Source organism: Anopheles aquasalis, chromosome 2 (assembly GCF_943734665.1).
Source record: "Anopheles aquasalis chromosome 2, idAnoAquaMG_Q_19, whole genome shotgun sequence".
In the NCBI taxonomy this organism is placed as follows: domain Eukaryota; kingdom Metazoa; phylum Arthropoda; class Insecta; order Diptera; family Culicidae; genus Anopheles; species Anopheles aquasalis.
The window spans coordinates 59,242,136-59,260,646 of NC_064877.1; the positions used below are offsets into that span (position 1 = coordinate 59,242,136).

General features: G+C 47.1%; 4 protein-coding genes across 7 annotated transcripts in view; 2 read left to right on the forward strand and 2 right to left on the reverse strand.

Moving 5' to 3' along the window:
• Positions 1 to 933: 933 nt before the first annotated feature.
• Positions 934 to 1,728, reverse strand: LOC126576129 (modifier of mdg4-like). Its single transcript, XM_050237271.1, has one exon. The coding sequence runs from the start codon at positions 1,726 to 1,728 to the stop codon at positions 934 to 936; it is 795 nt and encodes a 264-aa protein (XP_050093228.1).
• A 520-nt stretch (positions 1,729 to 2,248) lies between these two features.
• Positions 2,249 to 6,479, reverse strand: LOC126581707 (ectonucleoside triphosphate diphosphohydrolase 5). Of its 2 annotated transcripts, none has more exons than XM_050245556.1 (4): positions 6,297 to 6,479; positions 4,228 to 5,347; positions 3,987 to 4,150; positions 2,249 to 3,918 (listed from the first exon to the last, which is right to left on the reverse strand). In XM_050245556.1, exons 1-4 carry the CDS (start codon positions 6,330 to 6,332, stop codon positions 3,826 to 3,828), a joined length of 1,413 nt encoding a protein of 470 aa, XP_050101513.1. In that variant the 5' UTR covers positions 6,333 to 6,479; the 3' UTR covers positions 2,249 to 3,825. The 2 variants fall into 2 exon arrangements, with proteins under 2 accessions (XP_050101513.1, XP_050101514.1); XM_050245557.1 differs by lacking the exon at positions 6,297 to 6,479 and adding an exon at positions 5,800 to 6,098.
• Positions 6,480 to 6,895: 416 nt separating this feature from the next.
• LOC126581710 (ethanolamine-phosphate cytidylyltransferase) lies at positions 6,896 to 16,241 on the forward strand. Of its 3 annotated transcripts, XM_050245559.1 has the most exons (8): positions 6,896 to 7,424; positions 10,972 to 11,109; positions 12,871 to 12,983; positions 13,710 to 13,776; positions 13,844 to 13,956; positions 14,110 to 14,199; positions 14,288 to 14,773; positions 14,850 to 16,241. In XM_050245559.1, exons 1-8 carry the CDS (start codon positions 7,348 to 7,350, stop codon positions 14,993 to 14,995), a joined length of 1,230 nt encoding a protein of 409 aa, XP_050101516.1. In that variant the 5' UTR covers positions 6,896 to 7,347; the 3' UTR covers positions 14,996 to 16,241. The 3 variants fall into 3 exon arrangements, with proteins under 3 accessions (XP_050101516.1, XP_050101518.1, XP_050101519.1); XM_050245561.1 differs by lacking the exon at positions 14,110 to 14,199; XM_050245562.1 differs by lacking the exon at positions 14,110 to 14,199 and having other exon boundaries at positions 13,844 to 13,926.
• A 1,379-nt stretch (positions 16,242 to 17,620) lies between these two features.
• Positions 17,621 to 18,511, forward strand: part of LOC126581709 (venom protease) — a 3,156-nt gene continuing 2,265 nt past the window's right edge. Inside the window, exons 1-2 of the mRNA XM_050245558.1 lie at positions 17,621 to 18,167; positions 18,362 to 18,511. The exon at positions 18,362 to 18,511 is cut by the window's right edge and continues 294 nt beyond it. Coding sequence (XP_050101515.1) covers positions 18,086 to 18,167; positions 18,362 to 18,511 — 232 coding nt within the window. The 5' untranslated portion in view covers positions 17,621 to 18,085. The remainder of the gene's footprint in view (positions 18,168 to 18,361) is intronic.

Sequence of the window (18,511 nt, forward strand, 5' to 3'; positions counted from 1 at the left end):
CTGGATATGCAAACTAAATAGTTATTTTATGAATCTTACGCATGTGCATTTGCAGAACCGATATTCTACACAAGACTCGTCCACAGATGCTGCACATTGTCCTTCCACTGTGCACATTGTTGTGGTGATTTTTGAGCGTATTCTTGTTGGAGTAAGCTTTTTCGCAAAATCCACACTTGAATTTCTTTTGATCCGATCTAACAAACCAACGAGACCTTTCTGTAAGAAAAAGAGGTGAAAAGAGAAGGTGGGTCAAAGTGGTGCTATTTTTCTTGTTGACAATGATTTTGATAGATTTTGGCGAAACCCTTGTACTCTGTGAGAACCACTAGCGACTAGCTTTTCTCTCGGTTTATACTCTCTCCGTAAACGATCAAGGACGCGATCGGCTCTTCAACCGTTTTACATGTGATCGCACTCCGTATACAGTCGAGGGTAAGAACAAGCTTCCTTTTCTGCCACCGACCTATTATTAAAATTCCATTGTTGTATTATTTTTCACGACTTACAGACAATCTTTTTTAGTCCAGTAATCTTCATCCTAACCTCTTCTCCTAATTCCAATTATCTGCGCATCCACCGGAAAGGGACACAGAACGGATTACATGAATTTCCGTTCTAACATTCGCTCTAACAATACCTTTGGACACGAAGATAGATGCAGCTAAACTAAACAAAACTAGTAGACTAAAAACAGGACTACTAAAGTACGGGCTTCCTGATCCTGGCTTTTTAATAGAAGGGGACTTTTGCTGCCTTGCTAATGTGAATAGCTAGATACCAGTGGTCCCATCATAAACGTCCCATCATGCAAAATATCTGAATACAATGACCTGAAGAGAATTTAGAAAGTTGCTTCGTTGCGGGTCGTTCAATCAGAATGGAAGTATGATCAGTAAACGGAAAATGTTCACATCGTCTATTTTATGGCAATTATGAAAATAGATGCTCACCCTCATCCAGATTCGAATTCTCGCTATTGTGCTGCTCCCTTATCTCGTCGGTTAATGTCGTCCTCGTAGCACCCACTATTTCATTGGTGGGCTCCTGTGGATTTGCTTCTATCGTTTCCATCGTTTGCACTGTCTGCATCGTGTTGCACTGCATTATCTGCTCCTGACATTCTTGTTGAGTTTGAACGTCCATCTCTTGCATCAATTGCTGCGATTCCTGTTCTTGTTGTATATCTTGTGGGAGTTGCTGTACCTCATCCTGTACTTGGTGTGATAGTAGCGGTGTTTGCTCCTGCTGTCGGAGTTGCGGCGCAGCTTGCATTTCGGCAATCGTTGGCTGTTGTTGGTGATCTAGTGATACGGAACTCGATGTTGGGTACTGTGTTACATTATTCTTCTCAGACAGCATCGGTGATGTCAGTATTAGGTTTTGTTGCTGGGACGTCGAACTAGAAGACCACACCGTGTGCTGCGGCGGTTGGGGCTCTTTCGAAGCATCCACCAGACCCCGAATCGATAGCGTTTTGGCGGTGTGCAAAAACGACATCAGTTGATCATGAGCAATCATCAACTCTCCATGATAAATATACTCTACGATCGCCGCTAGGTCGCTGTAACGAACGTTGTGGAAGATAATATCCGGATGTTGGGACGGGTTTTCCTTGAACACGGTTTTAAAGTAAGGACTACATGCGGCCAGCAAAGCTTTATGGGCGCGTATCCTGCGACCTTCGCACCACAGGGACACATCGACGAGGTCTCCGTCGCGACACATCGCCTCCAATGCTTGGAGTATAGATTGATGGTGCTGCTGGCAACGCACCGAATACCGCCACTCCGGGATATTCTGTGTGCTTGCCATCTTCGCGAATGCCCTTACGGGACTTTGATACTGGTTTCTTTTAACGCAGATAGCACTCCTGATTGTTAAGAAAAGGCGGCTGTTGTTATGGGAGATTGAAACGCGCCTCACACGAATTCACCGGTTTTCCTGGAAATGGCTGCCAAAAACCCCGCCGCGGCACGTCATCTACTTACCTTGAACAACAAGTCTAGTAACCTTGACCTGCGCGCGCAGTTTTTGAATGGTCTCAAACAAGTTCGTTCGTCATGCTTAAAACATTCTACATACGAAAGGAAAAGCCATTCGAATAGTAAAAACGATGGGAAAATAGGATGAAAACTTCCCCACAAATAAACGGCGATAAGTGTTTTTAGGTTCGCTGTAAAATGTCGAAGGAGGAATTCCTGCTGCACTTCCGGACTGTGCTTATCGTTAAATTAATAAACAGAGATTTATTTTGGGATGGTCATATATTTATCACACTGTTTACTTACAATGGCTTCCCAGAATCCCCTGAATGGCCTTCTTAAATTACCTGCGAGCCACCGTACCAGGCTTTTCTATCACCGAACAGAAACATGCTAATTTTGTTCTGTGCCATTACTGCTACTCTTCAGATACGCGTACGGCGCACGGCTGAAGGAAGTGCCAAGTGGGAATGTGACAATGTATGCGGGATAAACCTTAGTACATCGGCCGGAAGGGGCATTCTGCTAGTGTGGCCACTGTATTGCTCTTTTCAAAATTACTTCCATTCTCGACATCAACAACAACAATGAGGAAACAAAGGATAACATAGCACACAACACACATACGCTGATGGACAGTGCGAAGAACATGATGAGGGCGATTTGCTAAAACGGTGATATTACGCGGTTTATAAAATGTGCTCTGGCTGGTGCGGCTGGTGGGTGCATTGTGCATCACAAGGATTTGTGCAACTAACGAATCTAAAGTGGCCAACACCACTACGGGTCGCATTTTAAACTACGGGACGCATTTAGCCTCTCAGAGAGAATTGTCGTTCTACTACTGTTCCGCTATTTACTACAACAAATAGTACCCTCGTGCGTCTTATCTTATCTCTTCTATGGTGCTATAGAATGACTTGCACTACTTGCTGCTCCACAACGAATCTACTAACATGATATTTTATAGTAATATTGCTGAGGCTTAGCTGAGGAAACGTTTCTCATCTTTTTCTTTCTTTATCCCCTTTCCCCCTCCACAGGGTGTGTTGGCCACTTTGCCTGATAGCTGATATCGTTTCGGTAATCGTGATTTGTTTCGGTTTCAGTTTACACCGAATACAAAAAGGCACATTCTGGATATAGTTTTCACGGCAAGGAATCAAATTGTTCGGCTTCAGTTATTTCTGTCTACACGGTTGTTAAAATTCAGTTGTCCCAATAAAACCTTGCTTCGGGAACGAATCGGTCAGAAGGACTCGCTCGCATCCTTGCATGCGGTTGAAGTGTTTCTTTGCGGAACTGTCTTAATGATTGATTGGCTACAAAATAGTCTTGTCTTTTGAGTGCTTTTTTAAAACAAACCACAATGGTTTATCGTACATTCATTCCTTTCGAGGACTTCCCACCTTCCGATGTATAACAGTAAACGACGACAACGACAGCGATAAACAAGAAAATCTGTTGCCAATCCGCTTCAGTGTTCCAACAACGTCTACGTCCACGTCCACGGTTGATTGTAAGTGTAAAATAGAAACATTGAGGATTTGTGTAAAAAATTGCTTCGCGGTTGTATATATCGGATATAAAATAATATCTCTTCGTCGGTTTCCTGCTGCCTAGTATCTCAACGAACCTTACGCAAGGATCGCTCTCACACCAGAGAGCGAGTTCCTGCGCCATTTTGTATATGTGGGTGGGTGGTTCAAAGTCTGATCTGATTGTATGTTTGTTGCTATCGTCCGCTGCCCGTTCCGTGCGGTGCTGTGTGGGCTCATACAAATTTTGTATGAAAGAAGCGCAGAAATGGAGATGCATTTCTGTTGTCCAATAAGCGTCGTTAGTGCTTGCTTGCATTTTCGCGACTTGTCAGAATATTATAAGCACACCCCAGGGCCCATGATATTTCGTGACCATCGATCTTTTTGTACAGCTGCAGGAGAGAAGAAGGATAACATTGTTATGCACTGAATTTGAAGAATCGCTTCCATTCAGCATTACCTTAAGCGGCGTCTTGGCCTTCAATCCATAGCCTTCTTCGAGCAACGTCGAGATGAATACTAAATCGACGCACATGAAGGGCTGATCGGCATTCGCTTCCGCACAGACTGCTCGCGATTTGCTAACGAACTCGCCGACCGTCGTTTCGCCTCCCTGAATAGGATCTAACATACAACGGAGACAACATGTTACACACCTGTCCCACCAGCGATCGCTCGCGAATTTGATTGTGAACACTCACCTACGAGACCGGTTTCGATAGCACGATCAAAAAAGTAGCTAAAAGCGGATATTTCGTGCTGCTTCAGTGTGACCGGCTTCGGTTTAAGCGTTGGGAGCAGCTTCTCCCGTACGATCGTCGCACACCGTTCGTAATCGACCATCGGATTCTCGGTCGTTGCCTTGGGGTTATCCTTACCACTGATGTGGTATTGACCCGTGCCGTACCGGAATAGCTTATCGTGGATGATCGGGTTGACGCATTCACTCGCCAGCCGCGTCTCGTTCTCGGCCGCCCCGTGCGTGAAGACTGCATGCCGCATGGCGTGCAATCCGGCCCCCAGGTAGCTGTTCGTAAACACTTCCACGTACGAGTCGAGCGTCGGAACACGGTGCATGTACGCATTGTACAGAGGCGTTTGAGAGACGTCCCTCGGTGCAAAGGTAACCTGCGTACTACCACCGCCGAGATCCAGGGCGGCCACCGTGTTGCGACTGTTGAGCTTGCCGAGCAGGAAGTTCACCGTGAACCACGAAAAGATCCCTTCATCCGTACCGTCCATGATTTCAACCGCCTGCTCGTCCACCAGGAACCCGGACGTGCGGAACAGATCGCGGCAGGCGGTGAGCAGGGCTTCAGCCTGTTCGGGCTTCAGCAACCGCAACCCGGCTGTTGCCTTCAGTACTAGCGGCGTTTGCGATAGCTTCTCTTTTGGGACTACCTTCTTGGCCGCATCCAGCAGTTTGTCGATACTGGCCGCCCCGTCCTGTGGCCGCTCAGCAAACGCCGACAATCCCGGTTTTGATTGCTGAAACAGCTCGTAATCGAGTACGAGCCGCCCATCAAGGTAACCATGGTGAAACTCGAACGCCAACACGCGGCTACCCGTCGAACCGGCATCGATCACGACGGCATAGATTTTCTCGTGGTAACCGAGCCGTCCGGCGATACCGTCAATGATTGGATGGAAGGAATCGGTATACGCGCCGAGCAGGAAGATCAGCAGAGCAGCGCTGATCACCAGGCAGATGAATGAAAAGCGAAGATTACTGCCACCGGACGACTTGCTGCTACCGGATCCACCTTTCCGCCTCGCTCCCGCCGGAGCCTGCGTACGCTCGGATGAATCTTGCTGCTGTAGCTGTAAAGAAACAGATGATACGAGGGCATGAGAAGCGTTGGCAAAGGCGTCAATGCCGTGTGCAAATCAAATAAGCAAAAAACAACCAATCTAAAATGCCTCCACCATTTGGATACGTTAACGAACGTAGCTCTGCGTAGCTGTGCAAAGCGATGGAATGTATGGGATTGCACCGGGTGAAACATACTGGACGCGTAACGCTACGTTCGGTTCGTTACGCATGTGGAAGACTGTGGGTCCATAACTTGCAAACTCATCCTCCAGTTGATCAAATTTGCCTCATCATTCTCCATCATCATCATCATCACCATCATCGTTGAAGTCGTCATTATCACTGCATCACATCGCGACTTGGTGTGTGTTTTGGTTATCGCGGCAACTTGCCCGGTACTGGCGCTACCCTGTTGCTGCTGGAGGCACATTTTTGGAACCAATCGACGCAAGATAATTACCAGTTCGTAGTCGTAACCCATCTTCCAAAGGTGTGCACAGCCTGAGACAATCGCGAGGGACGGGTTTCTTTCTTTAACTGCCGTTATCTTATCAAATATTCAACAAAACTGCAGACGCTGCTCCTTCCCCCAAGACCGAGCGCATCTTTCCTTCGATCGGAACAAAGCACCACCACCGGACGATCCCTGTTACAACACACGTCCCTGGGTTAAACGAGGCCACACTCGGATGGAAAGCGCCGGACACTTTCCACAAGCACGTCGGGAAAAACTCAGGAACGGCTCGCCACTTGTTGTTGGCACCGCGAACCCGGGAAAGCAACTTTTGACATTTCTCTTCGGTCCCGCTTCCGGGGGTCGGGTTGCTGGTGCGCCGAATCCCCACCAACCGGACCGAAGGCTAATTAGAGTTTTTTTTTATATCGCACACGTAGTACCGCTGGCGCGGGAGATTTTCGGGAGACCGCAAAATTGATACCGTTGCCGGGTGCTCTTACCTTCCGGTTGCGCAGGTTTTGGTTCGTAGAAGGCATGTTTTGGCTATTTATATAGGGCGTGTAGGAGAAAGGCACTTCTAATCTTGTTCGCTGTACACCACGGAACCTTGCTTTGGCCGGAGGCAGACGAAAAACTACATCCGGAACGACCAAAAGCCGACCCACAACGAGCTCAAACCACAACAAAAAACCGCAAAAGACTTTTGCCCATAACGCCTTGTACACACCGCAAAGAAATTTTCTGGGCCTACATACAATATCTCCAGATTCTGTGCGGTGTGTACACAGCGTAATGCTGCTTTCTGCTATACCTGCTGGTTCCGTGCTCCACGATGATTTTCCGCTGTTTTTCCGAAGTTTTCCGTGTGGTACCGTGTGGTGTGTTATTGTGTACCGATTCATACTTAAAGCACGAATGTAAAAAGTAATAATTTACGTATTAAGATCGCAGAACGCCAAAAATTATTGCAAAACATCGGAAAAACATCGCCTGCGGCTTCTCGATAGCTGAAGCAAGCCTTATAAACGGAACGTCCATTTTTGCTTCGTGAGTTAGTGCGTGTGTGTGCAATTTTTTTTTTCATTCTTCGTTGAACATTCGGTTGAGCAGCACGTCGGAACGAGAGCGCGAGACTCAGAAAATCGCATCGCAAGCTAGGAAGAGTTCAAAGCGAGCCGCACCCCGTTTTAACCCCGTTATCTGCAATCGTCAGGTGGCCCCGAAACGGTCCTTCGCCGTCCAGCAGACTCCCGGAAGGATCGACGACGCGGTGTGGTCTAGAAGTTTGCTTATCGCGAGCGCGCCACCGTTTATAAGAGCCCCGATCGCGCGGCCGGCCGGAACCATTATTCAGCAATCCGTCGTGTGAAACGCCCAGCGAGCGCGCTGCCGTGGTGAAGAAACCGTGAAATCGTGGTCACAAATTAAACCTGTTCTGTGTTCGTGTCCTCTTTGTGTGTGCGTCCCTGTGTCCCGTGATCCTGTGGTCCGCAACGAAGCTATCGATTCCCAAGTCCCGCGTTTTGTGAAGCATTCCCGGTGCCGTTGAAAATGGAGAACAAGAACGAGAATGGCCAGCAGCAGCCGATAGGTGAAGGCAAGGAGGTTCGCGTTTGGTGCGATGGCTGGTGAGTAAGCGAGAACTGATGCAATCAGTGGGAACGGGGTTGGGAAAAGGGACTCCGGACCTCCTGCCCCGCCGTCTCTTGGCATCGTGACCTTAGAACGGACGCACCAGTCTCGGGGATTGAAGGACGGCATTGGTGAGCGCCATTCCCGAAATAGATCCCGCATCCGTGCCGTGGTCCGGCGTCACTCAACGGGTGCTGCTGACACGTATTTCGTGCATCTAGAATGACCGCAGCAGAACAGCAGCTGGTGCAGCAGCAGGGAACCGAGTGCTTCCGGGTGGACAGGGGTGTTGAATGGTGTTGCAATGGGCAACGAGAATGGTGTTGCAGTCCGGAAATTGGCGAATGGTTCTTTGCGCCGTTGTCAACCATTTCCGCGATCGTAGGTTACTTTGTCGTTCATCTTAAATCATCAGCTATTTTTTGCCATCTCCACAGCCTGCTCGATGCAATGGCGTCTCGGCTATCGACAGCGACAGTAAATTGTATTACAAATTAAAATGGATACCATGGATCAATTTGGCGCAACAACGCATCCGTTTAATCGTCGATCGCAGAACGATTAGTCAGCGGAAGCGGTAGACGCCACTCCGTCGGTCCAGGCGCAACCTTTGGACCACACCTTTCGGAGACGCCTACCTAGCGGATTCCGTTTTTTCTCCGTTCCCCGATTTAAAGGGCAGCTGCAGCACCTCTAGGTGAATGAACCGCTAGTTTGACAGCGGAATCACCCCCCCTTCCTTCGTCATACGCGCTAGTACGCGGCGCCTCCAAACAACCACCCCGTTGACGAGACATGCGCAATCACCGAAAGCGCCTCGTGGAACAAAAAGAGAGAGAAAGGGTCCGAAGGAGATACAGAACGTTGGAGTGGAAGAGACGGGCACGGTGATGTCAACTCGCGGCTACCGCTACACGCGTTCTTTGCGTCAGACCCGCACCCCAAAGCCACAACAAGTGCACGCGCCAGTGCGATCGTATGATTCAGGGTTTGCACCTATCAGCGGCCTCGCCACTAAGCAGAGCGACGTGCGGAGATCAGTGCGCAGGACGGGACGCTCGATGGCAATGAAAAATGGTGCGATGATGATGTGGGCCTGGTGGCAGGCCGGGAGAGAACGACACACATCCACCGACCGATGCTCTCGCCTTCGCCTCTTTCTCTCTGTATCGTTTTCAGTTTTCTGTTTTTGCCGGCTTTCCCGTGCAAACGAGGGAACGGTGTGGCGGGGGATGTCGCGAGGGGAACTTGATAAACAGCTTGCACGCTCTGAACCGTTGGACCGCGAACGGCCTGAGCTGGGTGTATCACCTGCTGCCTTGTCCCTCGCACTGTTTTCGCAGCATAAAACAAGCATAAGAAACCGCATACCGTACCGCGTTCCTGCTGTCGCTAATTCGCTCGCTCTCTCTATCTCTGCTCTGCTTGTGTAAACAAGACGGCCACCGCGATGTGTGTGGACGACGAAGGAGAAGTGGAGGAGCTTGCTCGGTCTAGCGTGCGCTGCCCTTGATCCGTGGGCCCCCTCAAGTGAGCAGAAGCGGCACTGCACGGCCCGGCCGGTGTGGGGTGTGCTGGGGTTTTGGTTCGATTATGTTACGTCTTGAGTCCAGGAAATGTAGCCCAGGCAAGGATAAAACCGGTCCCAGAGGGTCTAGGTCAAGGTCGTTGGTGTGTCGTCACGGTTCGATCCGTTGCGGTCCGTTTCGTGGACAGAGCGCTAACTTCCCCATCCGTTCGTTTATCTACCGGATGAGAGAAAGGGAGGTAGAAGAGATCCACACCAGTCTGCATATTTTAGTAGCACGTCGAACCCAAAAGGCGAGGTGTTCTAGTTTGACTTTTTGTGACTCACACCGTCACGATAATCCACGGCAGTCCCAAGCGGCATATCGATTGATTTTTGCCCCTAATGGTGACGTACAAAATGGGATTGAGTTGATCAGGGCTGATTGTTTCGAAATTAAAAGTAAAAAACTGGTTTAATTTAATGCTGTTAGCATTGATTGGACATTAATTATATATTTTCAATATCTCCGAACACTTTGCAACATTAAGTTTTTAAACAAATTACATTTTATATTCCTTGAGCTCCTTTGAGTTGATATTTAATGCTTTCCATCTTAAAAGAAGCCCCCGCCGAGGCGACAATAAGTCTGGTAGAATGAAAGTTATTTAAAAATGCAACAAACGTGGAATGAGCTTTTACATCTTACTCGTTTTCTCCATAACAACGGCAGTTGACTGCATCACAGCTGTTCCATCATTAGCAACACGTACGAGTAGCGTAGTATGTCGCAAAAGTTAACCTTCGTCGTCAACGGAACAATCTCGCCGTAAAGTTACACCTCCTTAATAGCCCTGACCAGCAATTAGTCATACCGCGAGTGCCATTTTCTCAGAACCGGCCCCACTGTGATTGTGACATGCCAGGCTCGGTGTAAACGAAGGTTGAAGAAGAGTCTCGACACACGCAATAACCATTTCTGATGGCCTGTCCCTTCTGACTGGCGACGATTGATAAGACACAAATGGTCTGACGAAGCACACCGGTCGATTGCACCTTATACGATGACATTTTGAACGTTTACTTCCGGAACTCGAAGAGATAAAACTGGCCGCAACCTCTCTCTACTCAATAAGAAAATTCCGCCCTGATAAAACTCAGATAAGGAATCATTGTACGGGTATTCTTTTTTCTATTATTTAAAGAATAACAATTGTGTAATGACAACGGAGAAACAGAGCATACCCAATGCGTCATTTTCGTCAATGGATCAATCATCCAAACGGACGAAGCAATATCGCTCGAGTGCCCCAAGGCTTCGGATTGACCTTGAAAAGATCTCATAATTTGCGAACCCAGAAATATCGCACCCTGACAGCTGACCTTTGCAGCGGTCAGGAACTATCCGAGCGAATCACGTGCTCTCGTCGCCCGGTACAGTGCCAAGCACAGCTGCACTTTAGGTCATTCTTGGTAGTAAGAAGTTCGAAGTTCGTGGCCATTACTTAATGGCCTCGAGGGAGTCGTCTGGTAGTTCATGCTCGTCATGCTTCAATCCTCCTACACATAATAACCGCAACAACGATGGGTGGCATGAATTCGTCCGCTAACGGGCACTAATTAGCTAACAGTGACCCTGGAGCCGGTAGACGCGCCGACGAAGTAGTTCTCCGTTTTTTCTTGTATCGCCTTCCGTAAGGTTTCCGTTACCTTGGAATACGGATCGATCGATAGTGCTGAGAACAAGCGGTCGCCGTTGTTCTGGAGATTAAAAAGTTATTTTTAGATAGTTTAAGTGATGGTGAATCCTGAATTGTTTAAAATAAGGCAAAACAGGGGTTAACTGGGGGTTGCAGAAAACTGCTCGCTTGTTTTATCCTTTCTGTGTCGGTCAAGCTATTGCGCTACTTTTGCCTTGCGTGTCCGCCATTTACCGTTTCAATTGATGCAAATTAAACACAACGGGCACATGTCCTCTAGTGCCATTGCCGTCACTTGTATTGATTAGAATTGTTTGCTTTCTTTCTTCTCCGCAGCTACGATATGGTGCATTTCGGACACGCCAACTCCCTGCGACAGGCGAAGGCACTCGGACACAAGCTGATCGTAGGAATTCACAACGATGCCGACATCACGAGAAACAAAGGACCACCGGTGTTCACGCAAGAGGAACGGTACGGCACGAGGAAACCATTGCTAGCGTTTCTTCTATAGCATAAGACCTTGTAACACATTACGGCATACCGTTTGATCCGGTAGTATAATTAGCAACATGTATAGTATGAAGTATCTTAAAACAAATCGTAAACCGGGAACCGCCATTGTAGTGGAATCAATCGTATAGGTTTTAGTTAAATGTTGCTTTAAATATAAAACAAAACTTCCTTTACACGCACCCAAGTGTATTGGTTGATTGTTCGTTTGATAGTAGGTAGCAACGTTTGGAGCAAACAACAAGAAGTAGAGCGTGTTACGGTGACCCCGTGACGTTAGTAGGTGATAAGTTTACCGCCCGGAATATTCCGTCGCTTCATTTCTGGCGCCATTTTCCGCCTAGGCTCTCTGAACTCGTCTCATGTCGGCCGACCTTCGTTGGTTGGCTGTCTAACGAACTCTCCGGTCCGTGTGCACCGCTATCAGAACCAATGGTTGTTCGATTACGCAATTTGTCACGCCACGCCGTCCTCCTAGGCGCACAAATCCGTTAAGCTCCATCCGCCATTATCTTGCTAGTCAACCGGCGATGGCGATGGCGACGGCGGGGCCGGGAAACCATTTCGATCGAAAGCAACAAGAAATTGGCTCCACGTAGACGGTTTTTTGGGAGTAGTAGTCCCACAAACCGGTGACCCTATGACGTTTTGACTTGGCGCACCGTGTGGCTGCTGATAACAGCAGCTCCCACCAAGTAGAAGGACGCCAAACGGGAACCGCTTCTGGAAGTAGCGATTGCCAATCCCTCGAAACAACCCGCCGCGATACGGGGGGGCACGCCGACATGTACACTGGTGCACTGTACATGTTTGGGTGAGGTGGGGGAAGATCATTATCGAACTGATAACAGAGTTATGTTGTAGAGTGAGAGGACACGTTCCGGTTGCTGATGACGTTGACAACCTAAACGACCGCACTCATTCGCTGCCCGTGGAGAGCGAGGCAACAATTCCCTCACCGACCCGAGTACACCCAGAATGAATGGTCCGCTTGGCTACGAGAGCGCACGATGAAAGTACTGAACTCCGCCAGCGACCTTTGAACGGCAATCGAACGATCGTCGTGGTTACGATTGGCCGGATCATCCTCGACCTACTAGGATGCTTCGCTTCGTTGTGTCGGTGCGTAAGGGTCTATAGATGATATGGGGAGTCGCGTACCTTCGTCGTTCGATTGCAAGATGTACTATTTATTTTTCGGTTAATTGTATTACACGCTGCACTAACCATTGGTTATCGGTGAGTTGAAAGGCATACAGTTATCAGTGCGCCATTCTCAGTCGTGACCATAAACCTCGTGCGCGTCGGGACTTTTACGCGTGTATCGGTAGCTAGGTGCCCCCTGGGGGTATTCACTTGCCGTAGGCAGTTTATGATTATCATCATGGATCATCATAACCAGTCGTCGACAACTGGTCTGGGTTGGCAGATAAATTAAGTGGAATAGCGTGGATCGTGCCACATGCCATTGCGTTCAGATAACAGTTCAAAATACGTGCCTCCAACATGTGACAATTTGTTTAGACCGCTGAGTGCGCGGCACTTTCCTTAACCGGTTTAGTTTCTGGTAGCTCATTATCCTTAGTTTTTGTACTGCGTGATAACGTAGTAGTCCCTAGACCTGTAATAGGAAGTAGATTTGATTAATGAGATGAACAATGTTGCACTTCATTATCGGTCAAAAGGCTAACGATTCATCTATCTTTTTCGTTCTTCTTGTAGATATAAAATGGTGCGAGGTATCAAATGGGTTGACGAGGTTGTCGAAGATGCCCCGTACGTTACGACACTCGAAACACTGGACAAATATGACTGTGATTTTTGCGTACATGGTGGTAAGTAGATCGGTCTCTGTCACTGTGTGAACTCATTGCAACCGGAAGTTTTGCGCCGTGCTAAAACATTATCAGTACACTTCATGGCTTGAGTGGAGCATGATGAAGTACGATGTTCGTCGGTAGTTGAGACAGCCTATAGAATGGGAACTGCTCTTCTGATCTGCGACCGCCCATCTCACTAGCTAGTACGGCTATCAAACGGCATCACTATCTCTGTATATGGGCGTGGATGAGTTGAACAATATCCGGGATCATAGCCGGGTATATATGAACTGCGAGATTGTGTGCAAAACCAACGGCATCGTTTACGAGAAGGTATTGACCTGAGAAGGGGATGACCATGTGTGTTTACTACAAAGGATGCCCCCTGATCTAGTCTGGATTGCCGTTGAACCTGATGCTGATCGGACGATGCTCGATTGTAGCTCTCAGCGCTGATTGATTGGCAAGGTATACGGTGCTGATAATGGGGAGCGAAGCATGGATCAAGTGAATGGACGATAAGAGTTCCCGCGGGATCAACTTACACTTTTAAACCAACTCGATTCCCTATTTCGCCTTTGAAGAGCTTTTCTGATTCCTTTTTGAGCTTTTCTTACTATATACTCGCCAACCTTCGGTTTAATTCACTTTCAAGAATTTATTACACGACGCAAAACTGCAATAACACGTGCTTGTTCCAAGGCACCCAATAACGTATTTTATTTTCAAATTTGCTTCCAGATGACATCACGCTAACCGCGGATGGTGTGGATACATATCATCTAGTGAAGAAGGCTTTGCGGTACAAGTAAGTGTAGGCGCCGGAGACATTGTACTGACGTTGTAAAGTTAACGATACACATTTCATTTTGTAGGGAAGTGTCGAGAACGGCTGGAGTCTCCACAACGGATCTGGTCGGACGGATGTTGCTCCTTACTAAAAATCATTTTAAACAAGGTGAACAGGAGTATGAGGTTGAGAAAGATGGTAAATATTCATCGTCCACATAATCGGCCACAGCACCGGAGCATGCGTGTGCGTTTGTTTTGCTTTTGTATTTCGCTTGGATTTCTGCTTGCCTATGATTTATTATTATTTCTCTAAATATTTTTTTTATCTGGCCTGATTACTGTCGTGCAGATGCTCTGCCGTGCTACACTAACGGTATACCACTCCACAAACCTTTGCTTATTCAAATACCCTCGCATGCGCCTGCCTGCCGTTATTCACGTAATTTCCTTCTCTATCGCATCTTCTCGCCACCTAGACATACTCGAAGAATTATTGAAGAAATATAAAGAAAAATTAAATTCAACAGGATCTTCACAACTTGGTCAAGACCATACGGCACGCAGCCCCTGGACCGGTTGCTCGCAGTTCCTGCCCACCACGCAAAAGATCATCCAGTTCAGTGACGGCAAGCCACCGAAGCCGACGGATCGCATCGTTTACGTGGCCGGTGCGTTCGATCTGTTCCACGTTGGCCATCTGGACTTCCTGGAGAAGGCTCGTAGTTACGGAGATTATCTGATCGTTGGGCTGCACACCGATCCCGTTGTCAATCAGTACAAGGGTGGCAACTACCCGATTATGAACCTACATGAGCGCGTGCTAAGTGTGCTGGCATGCAAATACGTTAATGAGGTAGTCATCGGTGCACCGTACTCGGTGACGGCCGACTTAATGGAACACTTTAATGTCGGGCTGGTGTGCCATGGGCAGACGCATATTGCGCTAGACGTAGGCAACATCGATCCGTACGCCATACCCAAGCAGATGGGGAAGTTTATGCTGATCGACTCAGGTAAGTAACTGGAGGGTGCATAAAACTCAACTTTACTGGTCTCACGATATCGATTGTCACTTATCACCTCTTTCAGGAAACACCATCACGACCGAGGACATCGTCGATCGTATCATTCGCCATAGATTGGAGTTTGAGACTCGCAACCAGAAGAAGGAGAAAAAAGAGATAGAGGTGTACGAAGCGATGCAAAAGGTGAAACTTGCGCAAAAGTCTGGTTGACCAGCGGAAGACGATGATGACGCCGAGTAGTAGTGGATAGCAAACCATCCCATCTTGTGTGAAGCATCAGATGAGCATCATTCCTTTGCAGTTTTTTTTTTGTTTTTAATTATTAATCTTGTCTCCAGAGAGGAAGCGCTGTATTTAAACGGCAAATAGTAGAGCCAGGTCGTGGTAACGATATGATTGTGTGTTATACAAATGATTTTTTTTTGTTCTTCCGTTGTTATAATTTTATCATTCAGCTTTCCTTTTTTCCCGATTTTGTTTTCATCGGTGTATAGGAGAAGCAGGATTGTGTTTCATTTTTAGAAACCATAGTTTGCCAATTTTAACCCGCGATATGATTAAGGATGCATGTGTTGGTGTGCGTGTATGTGTGTGCTATTTTGTAGGACAAGCATAGAATGGCAGTTTGTGAGAATCTCTAAGTGCTCCGAAGATTGTTACACTTTATTTGCCTATTTTAACATGATTAGTAGTTTATTTGGAGAAACAACCGTTTAGCGACATACAACATAAGCTAGAACAAATTAAACAGACCGTGCTCTTATTAGAGTTAAGGTCTACCTACCTTTGGCCAATCAAGAGAAAAGCTCGATGTAGCCCGTTAGATCAGCGATAGAGGAAGAAGTGATCAAGGATGCTTCATGGAGGCTAAACAATAAGCTAGTGAGTGTTTTGCAGGTATAATAGCATAATAGGAAATTACAAGCCGCAGCAACAGCATAAGATCGTGATTAAAGCAGCAGGAAGAAGTTAATTAGGCGCTTTGCTGGTCGAAAAATTCGTTACGTATGTTCGTGCAACGTTCGTTCATGGGTCCGGTGGTGTTACATGGAAGCAAATTCCTACATTTTACCTACTTAATCTCTTAAAAATCTATCTTAAAAATGAAACAACTGGATTTTTCCCTAGTGGTGTATATATTCTTTCCTATGCCTTTCTTCGCTTATCTAGAAATATAAATCCTAATGTTTCTGCTCTATTGTAAATAGCAACCCAATAGAAAAAAAAACCTTCGAGCAATGCTCAGTAAAATACACGCCACACGCCGGGGGCCGACGGAATGCAAAAAGATCCTATAAATTAACACCAGGATTTCCCGGAAGAACGAGGCGACAATACGTTAAATGGTACTGCAGTGGCTAGGCAATTATAGTGTGTATCTGCTATCGCTACGTTGAAGCATTTCACAGTAGCGGTGTAAACCAAATAAAATATCACATTCTGTGTGTAAGGGATAGTTGGTTTGTGAGCCAGCAATGCTTATTAACTATTTTTAACTTTATAGTGAAAAACGAAAGAAAATGTTGTGCAAATCGGTGCCATTGCGGTTTTCCTAGTTCACCATCTATTCTAGATCGCAACTAGCACTACGCGTGGCGCTCGCCATACAAAGAAGTAATTTGTTGAAAATGCTACCGTCGGTTCTGTGAATTGGTATCAGTCAGTTGCCCTATCGTCAACATATCAGCAGGAACGCTGCTTAGGAAAGGACAACGTGACGAAATAATTATGTAACAGATTCAGGTCAGACAAGTGCAACGATGATTGCTTGATAAAAAGATATTGCAACTTCCACTGCTGCTGCTGCTGCTGATGATGTTGGTCGATGCGAGTGATAGTGCACAATGAAATCATCAGGCCGTTGCAAGCAATTTACGTCTGCTCGTTGCTGTCAATCACGCGGTGCACCATACCCGTAAATGCATGAGCGCAAGCAGCAGCAGGCCATGTCAAAGATGTCACGCAGATGGTTTTGCATTTTTTGCAACGAAATAGATTGCTGCGATAGAACCATTCACTGTGCGCGCTACCAATATCAATCCCATTGTGGCTCCGGTGAAGCAGCTGCTGGTGTGGAAAATCGAATGCAAATAGGATCATTTATCTTTCTTTTCACTTTCTCCAATCCAGGAGTACCATTTATAGTGATACATTATCCGCGCTTCCAAATATCAATTGCTTACTTACCCTCGCAAACGGATATTTACCTGACCCGAATCATGTAAGCGGCACGTACTAAATTGATGGATCGTTGGCATGTGAAATGTTACTACTCCGTGATCATGTTTGTTCCAATTCGCCATGGTTATGGCCATCGGGAACAATTAACCCGGGTTTTGCAAACTCATCCCAGCACCGGAACTGTCGCTTTTCGATTAAAATCTCGTCCGTCCCGAGCACTGCGGATTGTTGACCTTCGTGATGACCGCGCACCCACCGATCAATATGGATCATCTCTCGGACCGCAGACCGCTGATCCGGAAAATGTTGTTTCGTCCATCCAGTACACACAGTACGTTACTTCTTGCCGTTTTGCAACACTCGGATGGCTTCGATAACAATTCTGCTGACGCGCGGAAATCGTTCTGGTACAGTCTAAGCGCAGGTTCTACGGAATGGGTGAACGAGGTGCAAGTAGAAGAGGAAGAGCACACAACGAATCGTAGGTGTGAAACATTGGTGCGATGCGTTTATAATCACCGAATGTTTTAATGTTTCGGCGACCGTGATAGCGGCGGATATCCCTTTCGATTCCCTGCTCTAACCCTTGCATGCACTAAAAATTCTTGTTTTAACGAATAACATCGTTATCATTAAGATTTTTAAGGTATTTATTTTTACTTACTGCTTGCAGTAAGCAGAGGAAATTATTAAAATGTTCCATCTGCTACATTTAAAAGCCAGAGGTTTGCCTAAATGATCGGCGCGGATGATAGAGATGAGGTTCAGCATAGATGCTCGGGATGCTGGAAAATGAGAGTGAAAATTCGCATTCAAATGCCACCCACCCTCGCCACTCAGCGATGTAGTTCGCTGTTCGCTGATTGACCGCTCAACGAGCACACACCTGGTGCGGCTGGTTTGTCTCGCCGTACCACGTTTAGGTCGTCAGTTGAGCTTTTCGTTCGCAACAGAACGAATGTGAAGCCCGTTTGCTCTGCGGGAGTGTCTCAGTGTCAGCGGGATTAACGGATCGAGCTTGAACGTTCGAAGAACTTTATTGTCCATCCAGTGCACTAGGATCTTTTGTGGAATCGTTGTTTCGTGAATGGTTTTGTAAAAAATAGGGACACGCACGATATGAAGCCGTTCAGTAGGCCGTTTGAATGTGGCGCCATGCTGCTGTCGGTTGGTGCCCTACTGTTCACGTGGTGTATCGATGGTAATGAGCAAAGAAAAGTGACAAAAGCTTATCGTAAACCTTTTGAAGTTTTAGTGTGAGATATCCTGAAATGGATTACTACCACTCACTAGAGTTGATTCCAGTGATAAGACATTGTCACAAAGAAACCATTCTTTTTCTCCTCTCTAATTGTGTGTCTACCTTTTTCCTTCCATGCGTCTCCTTTCCTTTAGCACACTCGATAGTGGAAAGTGAAAGCTCGGCCAGTGCCTCGTCGAATGTCGTCCGATCGGCTGGTCTAGTCAACCCGATACCGTCGTCGTCATCGTCTTCTGCCGAAACCATCGGTGGCGGCGGCGGCACAACGCGCGCAGTTCAACGAG

What these genes read in the sequence shown, in the direction of transcription:
- LOC126576129 (XM_050237271.1), bottom strand. Translation starts at nt 1,728, where the DNA reads ATGTGTCGCGACGGAGACCTCGTCGATGTGTCCCTGTGGTGCGAAGGT.
- LOC126581710 (XM_050245559.1), top strand. Translation starts at nt 7,348, where the DNA reads ATGGAGAACAAGAACGAGAATGGCCAGCAGCAGCCGATAGGTGAAGGC. An exon ending in AAGAAGGCTTTGCGGTACAA is followed by an intron (nt 13,777 to 13,843) that starts GTAAGTGTAGGC and finishes TTCATTTTGTAG; the next exon opens with GGAAGTGTCGAGAACGGCTG. An exon ending in GCCTGCCTGCCGTTATTCAC is followed by an intron (nt 14,200 to 14,287) that starts GTAATTTCCTTC and finishes TAAATTCAACAG; the next exon opens with GATCTTCACAACTTGGTCAA.
- LOC126581707 (XM_050245556.1), bottom strand. Translation starts at nt 6,332, where the DNA reads ATGCCTTCTACGAACCAAAACCTGCGCAACCGGAAG. An exon ending in TATCGAAACCGGTCTCGTAG is followed by an intron (nt 4,151 to 4,227) that starts GTGAGTGTTCAC and finishes GTTGTATGTTAG; the next exon opens with ATCCTATTCAGGGAGGCGAA. An exon ending in AGGCCAAGACGCCGCTTAAG is followed by an intron (nt 3,919 to 3,986) that starts GTAATGCTGAAT and finishes TCTCTCCTGCAG; the next exon opens with CTGTACAAAAAGATCGATGG.